The sequence below is a fragment of the Bubalus bubalis genome, chromosome 6, assembly GCF_019923935.1.
Source record: "Bubalus bubalis isolate 160015118507 breed Murrah chromosome 6, NDDB_SH_1, whole genome shotgun sequence".
Lineage (NCBI taxonomy): Eukaryota > Metazoa > Chordata > Mammalia > Artiodactyla > Bovidae > Bubalus > Bubalus bubalis.
In genome coordinates this window covers 94,177,442-94,195,297 of record NC_059162.1, presented here as the reverse complement: position 1 = coordinate 94,195,297, position 17,856 = coordinate 94,177,442, and the positions used below count along the sequence as shown (strand labels likewise).

The 17,856-nt window shown below is 39.0% G+C and overlaps 1 protein-coding gene across 4 annotated transcripts in view; it reads right to left on the bottom strand.

Annotated features, from left to right (window-relative positions):
• NRDC (nardilysin convertase) overlaps positions 1 to 17,856 on the bottom strand; it is a 95,819-nt gene that overhangs the window by 10,323 nt on the left and 67,640 nt on the right. For 3 of the 4 annotated variants that reach the window (XM_006043743.4, XM_006043744.4, XR_006641224.1), the window contains 6 exons: positions 9,988 to 10,092; positions 5,628 to 5,751; positions 4,990 to 5,076; positions 3,206 to 3,325; positions 2,028 to 2,079; positions 874 to 1,024 (listed from right to left, as the gene is read on the bottom strand). In XM_006043743.4, coding sequence (XP_006043805.2) covers positions 874 to 1,024; positions 2,028 to 2,079; positions 3,206 to 3,325; positions 4,990 to 5,076; positions 5,628 to 5,751; positions 9,988 to 10,092 — 639 coding nt within the window. The remainder of the gene's footprint in view (positions 1 to 873; positions 1,025 to 2,027; positions 2,080 to 3,205; positions 3,326 to 4,989; positions 5,077 to 5,627; positions 5,752 to 9,987; positions 10,093 to 17,856) is intronic. The other variant, XM_044945024.2, reaches the window with a different exon arrangement.

The window sequence follows — 17,856 nt, the reverse complement described above, 5'->3', positions numbered from 1 at the left end:
AACACAGACATCTAAGTTCTACTCTTCGTCAGGGCATCAGGGAACATGTCAGGTGTTTTAAATCTGTCCTTGCACTATGGCATGAAATTACACTCAAAAAAGAAAACAAATAAGAGCTAGTCACTCAGTAGTGTCCAACTCTTTGTGACCCCATGGACTGTAGCCCACCAGGCTCCTCTGTCGATGGAATTCTCCAGGCCAGAATACTGGAGTGGGTAGCGTTTTCCTTCTCCAGGGAATCTCCCCAACCCAGGAATAGAATCTAGGTCTCCCACATTGCAGGCAGACTCTCTACTGTCTGAGCCACAAGGGCAGCCCAATTACACTCAAACAAGTCCTAAATACCAGTGTTGGCTGCAGAGAAACGGACAGCAAAGAGAAGTGTAATCAAGTCTGAAGCACAGGCTGTGCTGTATCTATTACTAATGTATACAACACTAATAAATGTAATTAATTGAAGAATATATGTTGCTCTTATATGTGGCCAAAGTCAGAATACTTGCCATCAGCCAAAAAAACCATAATGATCTCCAGGCCAGAATACTGGAGTGGGTAGCTGTTCCCTTCTCTAAGGAATCTGTCCCACCCAGGAATCGAACCAGGGTTTCCTGCATTGCACGCAGATTCTTTACCAGCTGAGCTACCAGGGAAGCCCAATAAATGCAATTAATTAAAGAATATATGTTGCTCTTATATGTGGCCAAAGTTGGAATACCTGCCATCAGTCAAAAAAACCTAATGATCTATATTAATACATATTTCTTTTCATATACAGCACCTCATGCACAAACCTCTATGCTTGGTGCTATAGGCACAACAAACAAATATGAAATTTTAAAGTTGTCTGCAAAGAAATCAGAGCACTGTACTTACAGGTAGTTTATGGTTGAATCCTTTCACTCGAATAATTAAACCATGTTCTCCAGCGACCAGCTTATACTCCAGCTGTGCCACATCTGCTTCATAAGCTGGTTCCGCAAGGTTATGGGTAAGGATATTGACAAAAATATCAAAGAGGACCACACTAAGAGTATAAAAATGCAAACAGCATCATTAACTGACAAGAAATAGACAAATTTCCTTCAATTTAGAGTAAGAAACTTCACTTTTATAAAGATATTAATTCACTACTCCAGAATGTAAACTCTATATACTAACTGAGCTCAAAGGTTACTAGGGCTCGGGTTCACCGGGGCATTACAGAACTCCCACCTTCAGCAGTGCTCCCCTATCTTTTTCATGTCATGCACAAATAGAATATGATAATATTTATGTTGCACAATGGGATAAGTGTAAAATACATGAAAAGCAACTGGCCCAAATGCTCTGGCTATCCCTGTGGCCTAGGTTTTCTGACCAACAAATTAAAAATCTGAGGGAAGAGAGGAGGGTCCTTTTTTTTGGCCATGTGGCATGTGGAACCTTAGTTTCCCAACTAGGAATTGAACCAGAGACTGATGCATTGGAAATGCATAGTCTTAACCACTGGATGGCCAGGGAAGTCCTGTAATGCACTTTTTAGACTGGATATTAATAATGTTAGTGCTATTTGTCAGTTTAAGGCTGGATTTTACAGGTTAAGGGGCAAAAGAAAGGGAGAAATGTAGTAACATTTCCTGAGCACCTCCTATGATTCAGGTATATTTTAGGCTCTCTGACCTCCCACAATACAGCTAATCTATATAAACGTGTAAATAATTTGCTAAGAATGAAGTAAAATCAGACTCCTTGGCAGTCTCAAAATACAGGTCAACAGATCCACACTAGTCCTCATTATATACTGGAAGCTAACCCAAGCTTATCTTTAAGGAACTTTCTCAATCCAGTACAAATAAGTGCTGGAGATGGAGCAGCCACAATTCCATCTTAGTGATTCACACAGATAATTTGTTTTGGGCACATAAAAAACACATAAATGAGGAGCACAGCTCAAGTACTGACAAAGAGAATGATACAATGATTCAGAAATAAAAGTCTTTCAATAATTAAAATATATATATCTTCCAGAAAAGAGGACAATTTCTTACTTTGCTGCAGACTTCTGTATCAAAGGTGAGATCAGATGGAAACGTATATATGCTGAAAGAAAAAAAGACCCTAAATAAGAAACTAATGGCCAGAGGCCTCAAATATTTAGTACACCTGTTATTTTCCCCCAATATGATGATGTTTTAAAAATTCTGAAATAAACCACTAATCCTTAAATCCTCATTACATTTTTATCCTTAAGCATCCTTAATAAGTATATTTACCATTCCTAATAGTGTCCAGAAGGCACACTTTAATCTATAGGAAAATCACATATATAGACAGATATGCAGAGAGGCCTATGAATACTCTTACTATCAACAGCCTTGGTCAGGAAAAATGCATATAGAGGTATACATGTCAAGAACATTAAGGGAAAAATACCAATGCTCACAGAAAGTTGTATCAGTACTGTTCCAAGGAAGCGGAATAAATGTTAAGAACATTTTTAGAAACTCATAATCTATCCAAGAAAAACTGAGTAAACAACCTTCCCAGTGAACTCAAGAATCCCTGAGAACTATAGTACAGTTGTGTCAAGGCTAGGGATATGGGCTAGATGGCAACCAAGAGCACCTACCCTTTGATTCCAAGTTGCTTCAGTAAGTTCCTATGCTATGCACAAGAACACAAAATTTAAAAAGCAACACAGTTTGGGCTACCATGTTGAAGATAAGAGCTTCAGAGTCTGGTTAACTGTATATACAACACTTCCTTTAGGCTGAGAAACAAAAGAATACAGGGAGACAGATGGAGGATATTTCACATTTGTAATGCTGAACTTGGCTATCTATCACGTCTAAGAATAATTCCTTTCAGCTTACTCTTACTCTTGATTCTCTTTTTAACAATAATGTTCAAAAAACACCACCTGCTGCCTGAGACAGCCAAACACCTGGCTCTGCTTTCATTTAACTGAGAAAAAAAAAAATCAAAAAATAATTTCATTTTATGCTTGAATCCTTATTTATTCCCTGGAATCTGTAGTGTACATAAGAATTTCTGTGACAGCACAGGAGCATAGTATGGATCCAATAGGTAAGCCTGGAAAAGGTCTTCAAGTAGAAGGGGAAGAGGAAAGGAAGAGATGTAACAGAGAAGAGGTAAAAGGTTGTGAGAAACTGGAGAAAGTTTGGTTATACTTATTTCACTAGTTTTAAGGAGGTAAACATTTTACCTTTGGGGATTTTGAATTTGTTGTCTTTCTTATACCACAGGCAACCTTGTGGAGTATTCACAATTTTAACAGGGTATTCTGTCTCTGGACAATCAAAAGCCTTCAACATGAAATCCGTGGCTAACAAAAGCAAAAGGTAATAAGTCACTCAGTTATCACAACAGAATTTCCATCAATCTGTTCTTGGTTTCAGAACTCTAGGTAACTCTTTTTTGAGGCAAAAAACATGTCAAATTCAAATGTTAGAGTACAATAAATTAGTAGAACAATACTAAAAAGAAAGTCCTCTTGGCCTTGCTGCTGCTGCTGCTAAGTCGCTTCAGTCGTGTCCAACCCTGTGCGACCCCATAGACGGCAGCCCACCAGGCTCCCCCGTCCCTGGGATTCTCCAGGCAAGAACACTGGAGTGGGTTGCCATTTCCTTCTCCAATGCATGAAAGTGAAAAGTGAAAGTGAAGTCACTCAGTCGTGTCCGACTCTTAGCGACCCCATGGACTGCAGTCTACCAGGCTCCTCCGTCCATGGGATTTTCCAGGCAGGAGTACTGGAGTGGGGTGCCATTGCCTTCTCTGCTCTTGGCCTTAAACTACATGAACTCTGAAAATCTGTAATTTCCCAAGAGCTGACTAATCTTAACTGTGAGAGGGAACTTTGGTCAAAATAATTGTACAGACCAATTTATGAATGCATTCTTGAATGAGAATGTCTTTTACCAATTTACATATTCAAAATTTACATATTTTTGAAAGTTAACAAATAAAACCATTTTAAAGTGAACATTTCAGGGGAATTAAGTATATTCACAATGTTGTGCAACTACCACTTCTTTCTAGCTGCAAAACATTTTCATCAACCCAAAAGGAAACCCCTAAGCACTAAGGACCACTAAGCAGTTACTCCCCATTACCCACTACCCCCTGCCACTGGCGACCATCAACCTGAGTTCTGTGTCTCTATGGATTTACCTATTCTGGGTATTTCAGGTAAGAAGAATCATACGTGTAACCCCTTTTGTCTGTCTTCTTTCATTTACCATATTTTCAAGATTCATCCATACTGAAGCATATATCAGTACATCATTTCTTTTTATGACAGAATAATACATCATTGTATGTATATGCCATAGTTTGTTTATCCATTTATTCATTATGAACACTAGTTGTTTCCACCTTTTGCCTTTCGTGAATAATGCTGCTATCAACATGCATGCACATGCATTTGTTTGAATATCTGTTTTCTTTTGGGTATATACCTAGGAATAGAATTGCTGGAAAAATGAAATTCTGAGTAAATTATATTTGTCCTAGACCAGTGACTTCCTCACAGTTAGAATTGTTTTCTGTTGTAAGCTAGTAGACAGGTTAACACACACATATACCTACCGGGAACAGAACTTCTGAAAATAATACCCTTTCTTTATTTAATGAAACATTTTGCTATTTTCCACTCTGATATTTTTTTAATGCTTTCACAATTCATTACACTGGGAGGCAAGCTGTAGTTTGAAAACCTCTAGAATAATCAGACAAGATAATGGCAACACCTACAAGAACTGACGTGAAAGCATCAGCTATCACTGACCAGAAAAAGTCCCAGGATCTATGCTTACGTCCTGTTTCCTGCAATCACCAACTGAACAGTCCAGGACAAGTCACTTGGCTTTTCTGAGCTTCAGTTTTATCGTTCGGAAAAGTAAGAAAACTGTAATGCTCATCCCAGAGATCAGGTGTTATTTAATATTAGTACATGGATGGATTATATATAATGATTGATATTTCACTGACCTATGTACTTGTTTTCAGCTGGAAGATGAAGATCTGGATTCAATTCAAAATCACTCTTCCACAGTTCAGCCCAAGAGTTTTCAATATCTGTAGAGATAAAAGACAAATTGATCCAATAAAGAATGCAGTGTTCAGAATTCTCATAGTAACAAACCAGTCAACAACTGGTCTTCACTAACCAATTCTTTTTTCTCAGGAAAACTGTAAGTGACATAACCTGAGTTTCCAAACTCTTGCTACTCAATGGGTGGTTTCATCAGCATTATCACCTAGAAAGTTTGTTAGAAACACAGAATCACAAGCTCAACTCTAGAGCTACTGAATCACAATCCATATTTTAATAAGACCTCCAGGTGATACATAGGCACACTGAAGTCTGGGGGGCACTTTTCTAAAATACAGCCAAAAATAGCCCCAGGCTCCCAAAGACAACAGGATTTTCTCACTAGCTAATACAGATATAAGCATTGCAGAAAATAATTTCCAGTAAAGTAATATAAATCATTTTCATTTCAAAGTAAACATCTTAAAAAAAAAAACAAACCATTTTCTCCACAGGAACTACCAAACTATTAAAGGAATAAAACTTCCCAGGTGAATCATATACCTACATGTAGGACAATTTTAAAATATTTTACCTTCCATACTATACTGAGTCCCAAACCATTTCTCCTTGAGGTCACATTTTCCCTCATTAGCACCAGACAGTAGAACAAGATTTGCCTTTTGAGGAACTAGCTGATTAAGGGCTTCAGCAATGACCTAATTGAGGACGGGGGAAAGTGGAGGGGGGGAGACACATATACAACAATTATAACTTCAATCTAATACATCTCTGTTAAAAAGGCAAAGCCACATTATGTTAGACACCCTCAAGATCCTAGCACCTTAATGCTCATGAAACTGTCTATAGTCCATGACCACCCTAATTGACAAAACTTCATTAGTCTATCAGCAGCTTCAAATATCTTTCTTCAGAATGCTCCAACAGTTCTCATCTCAAATCCTACATAAGAGGACTAGCAGTGAAAAGAGCTATCATTTACTAAGCTTTTACTATGTGCCAGGTAGTATTTCATTTAATCCTAACAATAACCTTAAGGTATACCCATTTTCCCTGGTTCGGGAAGGTCCCCTGGAGAAGGGAATGGATACTCATTCCAGTATTCTTGCCTGGAGAATTCCATGGACAGAGAAGCCAGGTGGGCTACAGTCCACAGGGTCGCAAAGAGTCAGACACGATTGAGCAATTAATAGTTTACTTTTCATACCTATTTTATAGAAAGCACTCAGCCTCAGAGGTTAAAGTTTAAGTAATTTGCACAGATTAAAGAGTCTATAATCTGCACAGAACAACACACCTAGAAGTGACAAGTGGAGTTCTAACCAAGTTTGTACATAATTTCAAAAACTATGCTCTTAACTATTATGTATTATACTACTTCAAACACAAGAATCAGTAAAATGATTCAATGTAGAGCCTCCTGTAATAATCCTTCAGCTATGACAAGAACTAAGCATAAGATTTTTGTGGGTTAGATTTGAAACCCTAACTACTACTTAAAAACATTTCTTTGAGAAAAAAACAACAAACAGTGGTTCAGAAAAAAATACTTGGACCCTTGGGCACAATTATCCTAGGGAAATGACAAGACTATGTGGTTACTGCTTCCTCCTTTACCTTTCCCTATCTTCTTTAAAATTAGTAGTTTTACAATACCTACCATCATCACAGTCTCTCACCTCAGCACTATTAACATTTTGGGCCAGATAATTCCTAGTTGTAGAGTGCCATCTCCTGCATTGTAAAATGTTCAGCAATAACTCTGGCTTCTACCCACTAGATGCCAAGATCACTCTCCAGCTGTGACAACTGAAATGTACCCTTTGTTGCTGTTGTTCAGTCACTAAGTCATGTCCAACTCCTTGCAACCCCATGGACTGCAGCACACCAGGCTTCTTTGTCCTCCACTATCTTCTGGACTTTGCTCCAACTCATTCCATTGAGCCCGTGATGCTACCTGACCATCTCATCTTCTGCCAACCCTTTCTCCTCTTGCCTTCAATCTTTCCCAGCATCAGGGTCTTTTCCAATGAGTCAGTTCTTCATATCAGGTGGCCGAAGTACTACAGCTTCAGCTTCCACATCAGTACTTCCAATGAATATTCAGGGTTGATTTCCTTTAGGATTGACTGGTTTGATCTCCTTGCTATCCAAGGGGCTTTCAAGAGTCTTTTACAGCACCACAATTCAAAAACATAAATTCTTCAGCAATCAGCCTTCTTGATGGTCCAACTCTCACATCCACACGTGACTACTGGAAAAAACATAGCTTTGACTATACGGACCTTTGTTGACAAAGTGATGTCTGCTTTTTAATATATTGTGTAGGTTTGTCATAGTTTTCCTTCCAAGAAGCAAGCATCTTTTAATTTTATGGCTGCAATCACCATCTGCAGTGATTTTGGAGCCCAAGAAAATAAAATCTGTCACTGTTTCCACTTTTATCCCTTCTGTTTGCCATGAAATGATGGGACTGGATGCCATGATCTTAATTTTTTTGAATGTTGAGTTTTAAGCCAGGTTTTTCACTCCTCTTTCACCCTAATCAAGAGGCTCTTTGGTTCCTCTTTGTTTTCTGCCATTAGAGTGGTATCATCTGCATATTTGAGGTTGCCAATATTTCTCCTGGCAATCCTGATTTCAGCTTGTGATTTCCCCCAGCCCAGCATTTCACATGATATAGAAATTAAATAAGCAAGGTGACTGTATACCTAGTCATAGTCTAGTCATACTCACGTCCCAATTTTAAACCAGTCAGTTTTTTTATGTCTGGTTCTAACTGTTGCTTCTTGACCCGCATACAGGTTTCTCAGGAGACAGGTAAGGTGGTCTGATATTCCCATCTCTTTAAGAATTTTCCACTGTTTGTTGTGATCCACACAGTCAAAGGCTTTATTAGCACAGTCTTCATGAAGCAGAAGTAGATGTTTTTCTATACTTCCCTTGCTCTCTCCATGATCTAATGAACGTTGGCAATTTGATTTCTGGTTCCTCTGCCTTTTCCAAACCTAGTTTGTACATCAGGAGTTCTCAGTTAATGTACAGCTGAAGCCTAGCTTGAAAGATTTTGAGCATTACTTTGCTAGCATGTGAAATGAGCAACTGTACGGTAGTCTGAATATTCTTTGACACTGCCCTTCTTTGGGACTGGAATGAAAACTGACCTTTTCCAGTCCTGTGGCCACGGCTGAGTTTTCCAAATTTGCTGGTATATTGTGTGTAGCACTTTCACAGCATCATCTTTTAGGATTTGAAATAGCTCAGCTGGAATTTCATCACCTCCACTAGCTTTGTTCGTAGTGATGCTTCGTAAGGCCCACTTGACTTCACTCTCCAAGGATGTCTGGCTCTAGATGAGTGACCACACCATCTTGGTTATTCAGGTCATTAAGACACATTTTGTATAGTTCTTCTGTATATTCTTGCCACCTCTTCTTAATCTCTTCTGCTTCTTTCAGGTCCTTAACATTTCTGTCCTTTATCCTGCCTATCCTTACACGAAATGTTGCACTGGTATCTCCAATTTTCTTGAAGAGATCTCTAGTCTTATTCATCCTATAGTTTTCTTCTATTCCTTTGCATTGTTCATTTAAGAATGTTTATTCTCTCCTTGTTGTTCTCCAGAACTCTGCATTCATTTTGGGTGCATTTTTCCCTTTTTCCCTTGTCTTTCACTTCTCTTTCCTCACCTCTTTGTAAAGCCTTTTCAGACAACCACTTTACCTTTTTGAATTTTTTTTCTTTTTCTTTGGCATGGTTTTGGTCACTGCCTCCTATACCATGTTATGAACCTCCATCCATATTCCTTCAGTCACTCTGTCTACCAGATCTAGTCCCTTGAATCTATTAGTTACCTCCACCATATAATCATAAGGGATTTGATATAGGTCATACCTGAATGGCCTGGCAGTTTTCCCTACTTTCTTCAATTAAAGCCGAATTTTGCAATAAGAAGCTCATGATTTGAGCCACAGTCAGCTCCAGGTCTTGTTTTTACTAACTACAGCTTCTCCATCTTTAGCTGCAAAGAACATAAATCAATATGATTTTGGTACTGACCAATCTGGTGATATCCATGTGCAGAATAGTCTTTGGGTTGTTGCAAAGGGTGTTTGCAATGACCAGTGTGCTTTCTTGACAAAACTTTGTTAGCCTTTGCCTTACTTCATTTTGTACTTCAAGGACAAACTTTTCTGTTATTCTGGGTATCTCTTGACTCCCTACTTTTGCATTCCAATCTCGTATGATGAAAAGGACATCTTTGATGCTAATTTTAGAAGTGTTGTAGGTTTTCACAGAACTGGTCAACTTCAGCTTCTTTGGCATCAGTGGTTGGAGCACAGACTGGGATTACTGTGATGCTGAATGGTTTTCCTTGTACCCAGGCAGTGACAAATATCCCATGGGGACAAAATCACCCCTGGTTGAGAACCTCTACCCCATATGGAGTGAAATGATTTATTTACCAGGACTAGTGGAGGAAAGACCCTGACCAACTATTTATGTGTAATATTTTTTACACATAAGTCATGTATTTTGAAATCAAGGATTCTTGTATTTCTCTTGTATATATTCTCAAAATTATTAAAATTGTACAGAGTCTCCAACAGAATTAAAAGGCAAGCTAAGCAAGTATGTTTATCACCTAAAGCACATAATTCTTAGAAATGACTTTAATAGATGTTTCAACACTTGAAAAATAGAACAATACCTAAGGAGAGGACTTGATTTTCTCGTCATATTAAAGCATGGTCATATACAAGAATCATGAAAAATTATCCACAAAACTACTGACATTTCTTCAGTTAAAACAAACAAAAACCTGACTAAACATAACCTAATTTTCTCCATTCTCATGTTCTTATGTACCTTTCTACACTTTCTCACCCTCCTCTTTCTCTAAAAGTAAGGTTTAGAGATGGAAACCTCCTTACTTCTGGCTTGTATTCAAAAAGAAGCTGATCTCCAGTGAGAAAGTCCTGTAGTGGGTACAGCTGCATGTTTTCACACATGTTTTCCACATACTCAACTGGATCTGTCTGTAAAGAGGTAAAATTATTTCACACCAGAAATTCCTCATTACTATCCTTAATTTCCCACAAACTATAAATACTTAGCTCTTTTTTTAAAATGAAACCAAAAGTTTCCCACAGATACAACCAAATATAATGGCAGCTTAAGGATCTGGTGCTCAGAATTCTAACATAAATTAGCCAGAGAACTACTTTAAGTAGCTTATCCTAACACCCCACCAACCCCCCATCCTAAGCCCTACAACACACAAGGCTCTAATCATGTCACAGCATCTTCATGGGAGAAATTTTAACAATGGCCCAAATTTTAACAATGGGCACTGTGAAGTGCCCAAAGAGAGAGTCTTCATCATTTAATCACTACAGCACTATAACCTAAAAACTATTTGTAAGCATCAATCAAAATCAAGGTAGAAATCAAATTTTGTCATTAAAGCCTTGATATAAATGGTAAAATTAACTAGTATATTATCTCAATTTAAAACTGAACTAATGAGGGCAGTCTCTAAGATGGCAGAGGAATAGGACAAGGAGACCACTTTCTCCCCTACAAATTTATCAAAAGATCATTTGAACACTGAGCAAATACCACAAAACAACTTCTAAATGCTGGCAGAGGACACCAGGCACCCAGAAAGGCAGCCCATTGTCTTCGAAAGGAGGTAAGACAAAATATAAAAGATAAAAAGAGAGATAAAAGAGTTAGGGACGGAGACCCATCCCGGGAGGGAGTCATAAAAGAGAAGTTTCCAAACACCAGGAAACCCTCTCATTGGCAGGTCTGTGGGGAGTTTTGGAATCTCAGAGGGCAACATAACCAGGAGGAAAAAATAAATAAAACCCACAGATTACATGCCTAACTGCAACTCCCAGTAGCCCAGATGCTTGCATCTGCCACCAGCAAGCGGGGGCTGAACAGGGAGGTGCGGGCTGCAGTGCTTAGGGTAAGGACTGGGCCTGAATGCCATAAGGGCAATCTGAGGGAGCTAACGTGAGACAGCAACCCAAACCAGGGGATAGCCAGAGAGAGAGAACTTTCCCACAAAAAGGTCTAACCTAAGGCACTGCTGGGCTGCTCACAGACAAAGGACTGAGCCAATACCAAAGGAGAGATAGCCAGCAGCACACTGGCCCATCCCCTGCCAGAGGCAGGGAGGCAGGCATGCAATGGCCAGAGCCATAAGGCAAAGGGCAAACTCGGCTCCAGGGATGGCATCCTCTACCAAACTGCAAGCAGACTCCCAGTTGCTAACCAAGTCTTCCTGGGATCCTAGACTCACTACTGGATACTTCATTGCACTCCAGAGAGAAAAGATCCAGCTCCACCCATCAGAACACTGATGCAAGCTTCCCTAACCAGGAAACCTTGACAAGCCACTCATCCAACCCCACCCACAGGGAGGAACCTCCACAATAAAGAGGAACCACAAACTACCAGAATTCAGAAAGGCCACCTCAAACACAGCAACCTAAACAAGATGAAAAGGCAGAGAAATATTCAGCAGGTAAAGGAATATGATAAAAGCCCACTAAACCAAACAAAAGAGGAGGAGATAGGGAGTCTACCTGAAAAAGAATTCAGAATAATGATAGTAAAAATGATCCAAAATCTTGAAAACAAAATGGAGTTACAGATAAACAGTCTGGAGACAAGGATTGAGAAGATGCAAGAAAAGTTTAACAAGGACCTAGAAGAAATAAAAGAGTCAATATACAATGAATAATGCAATAACTGAAATCAAAAGCACTCTGGAGGGAACCAACAGTAGAATAACTGAGGCAGAAGATAGGATAAGTGAGGTGGAAGATAGAGTGGTGGAAATAAATGAAGCAGAGAGAAAAAAAGAAAAAAGAATTAAAAGAAATGAGGACAACCTCAGAAACCTCTGGGACAATGTTAAATGCCCCAACATTCAAATCATAGGAGTCCCAGAAGAAGAAGACAAAAAGAAAGACCATGAGAAAATACTTGAGGAGATAATAGTTGAAAACTTTCCTAAAATGGGGAAGGAGATAGCCACCCAAATCCAAGAAACCCAGAAAGTCCCAAACAGGATGAACCCAAGGTGAAACACCCCAAGACACATATTAATCAAATTAACGAAGATCAAACACAAAGAACAAACATTAAAAGCAGCAAGGGAAAAACAACAAATAACTCACAAGGGGATTCCCATAAGGATAACAACTGATCTTGCAACAGAAACTCTTCAGGCCAGAAGGGAACGGCAGGACATACTTAAAAGTGATGAAAGAGAAAAACCTACAACCCAGATTACTGTACCCAGCAAGGATCTCATTCAAATATGAAGGAGAAATCAAAAGCTTTACAGACAAGCAAAAGCTCAGAGAATTCAGCACCACCAAACCAGCTCTTCAACAAATGCTAAAGGATGTTCTCTAGACAGGAAACACAAAAAAGGTGTATAAACTCAAACCCAAAACAACAAAGTAAATGGCAATGGGATCATACTTATAATTACCTTAAATGTAAATAGGCTGAATGCCCCAAACAAAAGACAAAGGCTGGCTGAATGGATACAAAAACAAGACCCCTATATATGCTGTCTACAAGAGACCCACCTCAAACCTAGGGACACATACAGACTGAAAGTGAAGGGCTGGAAAAAGATATTTCACACAAATGGAGACCAAAAGAAAGCAGGAGTAGAAATACTCATATCAGATAAAATAGACTTTGAAATAAAGGCTGTGAAAAGAGACAAAGGAGGACACTATATAATGATCAAAGGATCAATCCAAGAAGAAGATACAACAGTGATAAATATATATGCACCCAACAAAGGAGCACCGCAATATGTAAGGCAAATGCTAACAAGTATGAAAGGGGAAATTAACAATAACACAATAATAGTGGGAGACTTTAATACCCCACTCACACCTATGGGTAGATATACAATGGACCAGTTAGATCTAATTGATATCTGTAGGACATCTCACCCTAAAACAATGAATTTCACCTTTTTCTCAAGTGTACACAGAACTTCTCCAGGACAGATCACCATCCGGGCCATAAATCTAGCCTTGGTAAATTCAAAAAAACTGAAATCATCTCAAGCATCTTTTCTGATCACAATGCAGTAATATTAGATGTCAACTACAGGAAAAAACTATTAAAAATACAAACATATGGAGGCTAAACAACACACTTCTGAATAACCAACAAATCACAGAAGAAATCAAACCATGCATAGAAACAAATGTAAATGAAAACACAACAACCCAAAACCTATGGGATTCAGTAAAAGCAGTGCTAAGGGGAAGGTTCATAGCAATACAAGCCTACCTCAAGAAACAGGAGAGAAATCAAGTAAATAACCTAACTCTGCACCTAAAGCAACTAGAAAAAGAAGAAATGAAGCATCCCAGTGTTAGTAGAAGCAAAGAAATCATAAAAATTAGGGCAGAAATAAATACAAAAGAAACAAAGGAGATCATAGCCAAAATCAACAAAGCTAAAAGCTGGTTTTTTGAGAAGATAAATAAAATAGACAAACCATTAGCCAGACTCATCAAGAAAAAAAGGGAGAAGAATCAAATCAACAAAATTAGAAATGAAAATGGAGAAATCACAACAGACAACACAGAAATACAAAGGATGATAAGAGACTACTATCAGCAACTATATGCCAAAAAAATGGACAACTTGGAAGAAACAGACAACTTCTTAGAAAAGTATAACTTTCCAAAACTGAATCAGGAAGAAACAGAAAATCTTAACAGACCCATCACAAGCACAGAAATAGAAACTGTAATCAGAAATCTTCCAACAAACAAAAGCCCAGGACCACATGGCTTCACAGCTGAATTCTACCAAAAATTTAGAGAAGAGTTAACACCTATCCTACTCAAACTCTTCCAGAAAATTGCAGAGGAAGGTAAACTGCCAAACTCATTCTATGAGGCCACCATCACCCTAATACCAAAACCAGACAAAGTGCCACAAAAAAAGAAAACTATAGGCCAATATCACTGATGAACATAGATGCAAAAATCCTTAACAAAATTCTAGTAAACAGAATCCAACAACATATTTAAAAGATCATACATCATGACCAAGTGGGCTTTATCCCAGGGATGCAACGATTCTCCAATATTCGCAAATCAATCAATGTGATATACCACATCAACAAATTTAAAGATAAAAACCACATGATTATCTCAATAGATGTAGAGAAAGCCTTTGACAAAATTCAACATCCATTTATGACAAAAACCCTCCAGAAAGCAGGAATAGAAGGAACATACCTCAACATAATAAAAGCCATATATGATTAACCCACAGCAAACATTATCCTCAATGGTGAAAAACTGAAAGCATTTCTGCTGAAGACAGGAATAAGACAAGGGTGCCACTCTCACCACTATTATTCAACATAGTTTTGGAAGTTTTAGCCACAGCAATCAGAGCAGAAAAAGAAATAAAAGGAATCCAGATTGGAAAAGAAGAAGTAAAACTCTCATTGTTTGCAGATGACATGATCCTCTACATAGAAAATTCTAAAGACTCCACCAGAAAATTACCAGAGCTAATCAATGAATATAGTAAAGTTGCAGGATGTAAAATTAATACATAGAAATCCCTTGCATTCCTATACACTAACAATAAGAAAACAGAAAGAAATTAAGGAAACAATTCCATTCACCACTGCAAAGAAAAGAATAAAATACTTAGGAATAAATCTACCTAAAGAAACAAAAGACCTATATATAGAAAACTATAAAACAATGGTGAAAGGAATAAGATGACACAAATGGATGAAGAAATATACCATGTTCATGGATCAGAAGAATCAATACAGTGAAAATGAGTTTACTACCCAAAGATATCTATACATTCAATGCAATCCCTATCCAGCTACCAATGGTATTTTTCAGAGAACTAGAACAAATAATTTCACAATTTGTATGGAAATACAAAAAACCTCAAATAGCCAAAGCAATCTTGAGAAAGAAGAATGGAACTGGAGGAATCAACCTGCCTGACTTCAGGCTATACTACAAAGCCACAGTCATCAAGACAGTATGGTACTGGCACAAAGACAGAAACATAGATCAATGGAACAAAATAGAAAGCCCAGAGATAAATCCACACGCCTACAGACACCTTATCTTTGACAAAGGAGGCAAGACTATACAATGGAGAAAAGACAATCTCTTTAACAAGTGGTGCTGGGAAAACTGGTCAACCACTTGTAAAAGAATGAAACTAGGACACTTTCTCAGAGAAGGCAATGGCACCCCACTCCAGTACTCTTGCCTGGAAAATTCCATGGACAGAGGAGCCTGGTAGGCTGCAGTCCATGAAGTCGCTAAGAGTCGGACACGACTGAGCGAATTCACTTTCACTTTTCACCTTCATGCATTGGAGAAGGAAATGGCAACACACTCCAGTGTTCTTGCCTGGAGAATCCCAGGGACGGGGGAGCCTGGTGGGCTGCCATCTATGGGGTAGCACATGGTTGGACACGACTGAAGTGACTTAGCAGCAACAGCAGGACACTCTAACAACATACATAAAAATAAACTCAAAATGGATTAAAGATCTAAATGTAAGACCAGAAACTATAAAACTCCTAGAGGAAAACATAGGAAAAACACTCTCTGATGTAAATCATAGCAGGATCCTCTATGACCCACCTCCCAGAGTAATGGAAATAAAGCAAAAATAAACAAATGGGACCTAATTAAACTTAAAAGCTTTTGCACAACGAAGGAGACTATAAGCAAGGTGAAAAGACAGCCTTCAGAATGGGAGAATAATAATAGCAAATGAAGCAACTGACAAAGAATTAATCTCAAAAACATACAAGCAGCTCAATTCCAGAAAAATAAGTGACCCAGTCAAAAAGTGGGTCAAAGAACTAAATAGACATTTCTCCAAAGAAGACATACAGATGGCTAACACACACATGAAAAGATGATCAACATCACTCATTATCAGAGAAATACAAATCAAAACCACAATGAGGTACCATCTCACATTGGTCAGAATGGCTGCTATCCAAAAGTCTATAAACAATAAATGCGGAGACGGTGCAGAGAAAAAGGAACACTTTTACACTGTTGGTGGGAACACAAACTAGTACAGCCACTATGGACAACATTGTGGAGATTCCTTAAAAAACTGGAAACAGAACTGCCATACAACCCAGCAATCCCACTCGTGGGTATACACATGGAGGAACCGAGAATTGAAAGAGACACGTATACCCCAACGTTCATCGCAGCACTGTTTACAACAGCCAGGACATGGAAGCAATTTAGATGCCCATTGGCAGACGAATGGATAAGAAAGCTGTGGTACATATACACAATGGAATATTCAGTTCAGTTCAGTCGCTCAGTCATGTCCGCCTCTTTGTGACCCCATGAATCGCAGCACGCCAGGCCTCCCTGTCCAGCACCAACTCCCGGAGTTCACTCAGACTCATGTCCAACGAGACAGTGACGCCATCCAGCCATCTCATCCTCTGTCGTCCCCTTCTCCTCCTGCCCCCAATCCCTCCCAACATCAGAGTCTTTTCCAATGAGTCAACTCTTCGCATGAGGTGGCCAAAGTACTGGGGTTTCAGCTTTACCATCATTCCTTCCAAAGAAATCCAGGGCTGATCTCCTTCAGAATGGACTGGTTGGATCTCCTTGCAGTCCAAGGGACTCTCAAGAGTCTTCTCCAAAACCATAGTTCAAAAGCATCAATTCTTCAGCGCTCAGCCTTCTTCACAGTCCAACTCTCACATCCATACATGACCACAGGAAAAACCATAGCCTTGACTAAACAGACCTTTGTTGGCAAAGTAATGTCTCTGCTTTTGAATATGCTATCTAGATTGGTCATAACTTTCCTTCCAAGGAGTAAGCGTCTTTTAATTTCATGGTTGCAGTCACCTTCTGCAGTGATTTTGGAGCCCAAAAACATAAAGTCTGACACTGTTTCCACTGTTTCCCCATCTATTTCCCATGAAGTGATGGGACTGGATGCCATGATCTTCATTTTCTGAATGTTCAGCTTTAAGGCAACTTTTTCACTCTCCTCTTTCATTTTCATCAAGAGGCTTTTTAATGCCTCTTCACTTTCTGCCATAAGGGTGGTGTCATCTGCATATCTGAGGTTATTGAGATTTCTCCCTGCAGTCTTGATTCCAGCTTGTGCTTCATCTAGCCTAGCATTTCTCATGATGTACTCTGCATATAAGTTAAATAAGCAGGGTGACAATATACAGCCTTGACATACTCCTTTTCCTATTTGGAACCAGTCTGTTGTTCCATGTCCAGTTCTAACTGTTGCTTCCTGACCTGCATACAAATTTCTCAAGAGGGCAGATCAGGTGGTCTGGTATTCCCATCTCTTTCAGAATTTTCCACAGTTTATTGTGATCCACACAGTCAAAGGCTTTGGCATAGTCAATAAAGCAGAAATAGATGTTTTTCTGGAACTCTCTTGCTTTTTCCATGATCCAGTGGAAGTTGGCAATTTGGTCTCTGGTTCCTCTGCCTTTTCTAAAACCAGCTTGAACATCAGGAAGTTCACGGTTCACGTATTGCTGAAGCCTGGCTTGGAGAATTTTGAGCATTACTTTACTAGCGTGTGAGATGAGTGCAATTGTGCGGCAGTTTGTGCATTCTTTGGCACACTGCCTTTCTTTGGGATTGGAATGAAAACTGACCTTTTCCAGTCCTGTGTCCACGGCTGAGTTTTCCAAATTTGCTGGCATATTGAGTGCAGCACTTTCACAGCATCATCTTTCA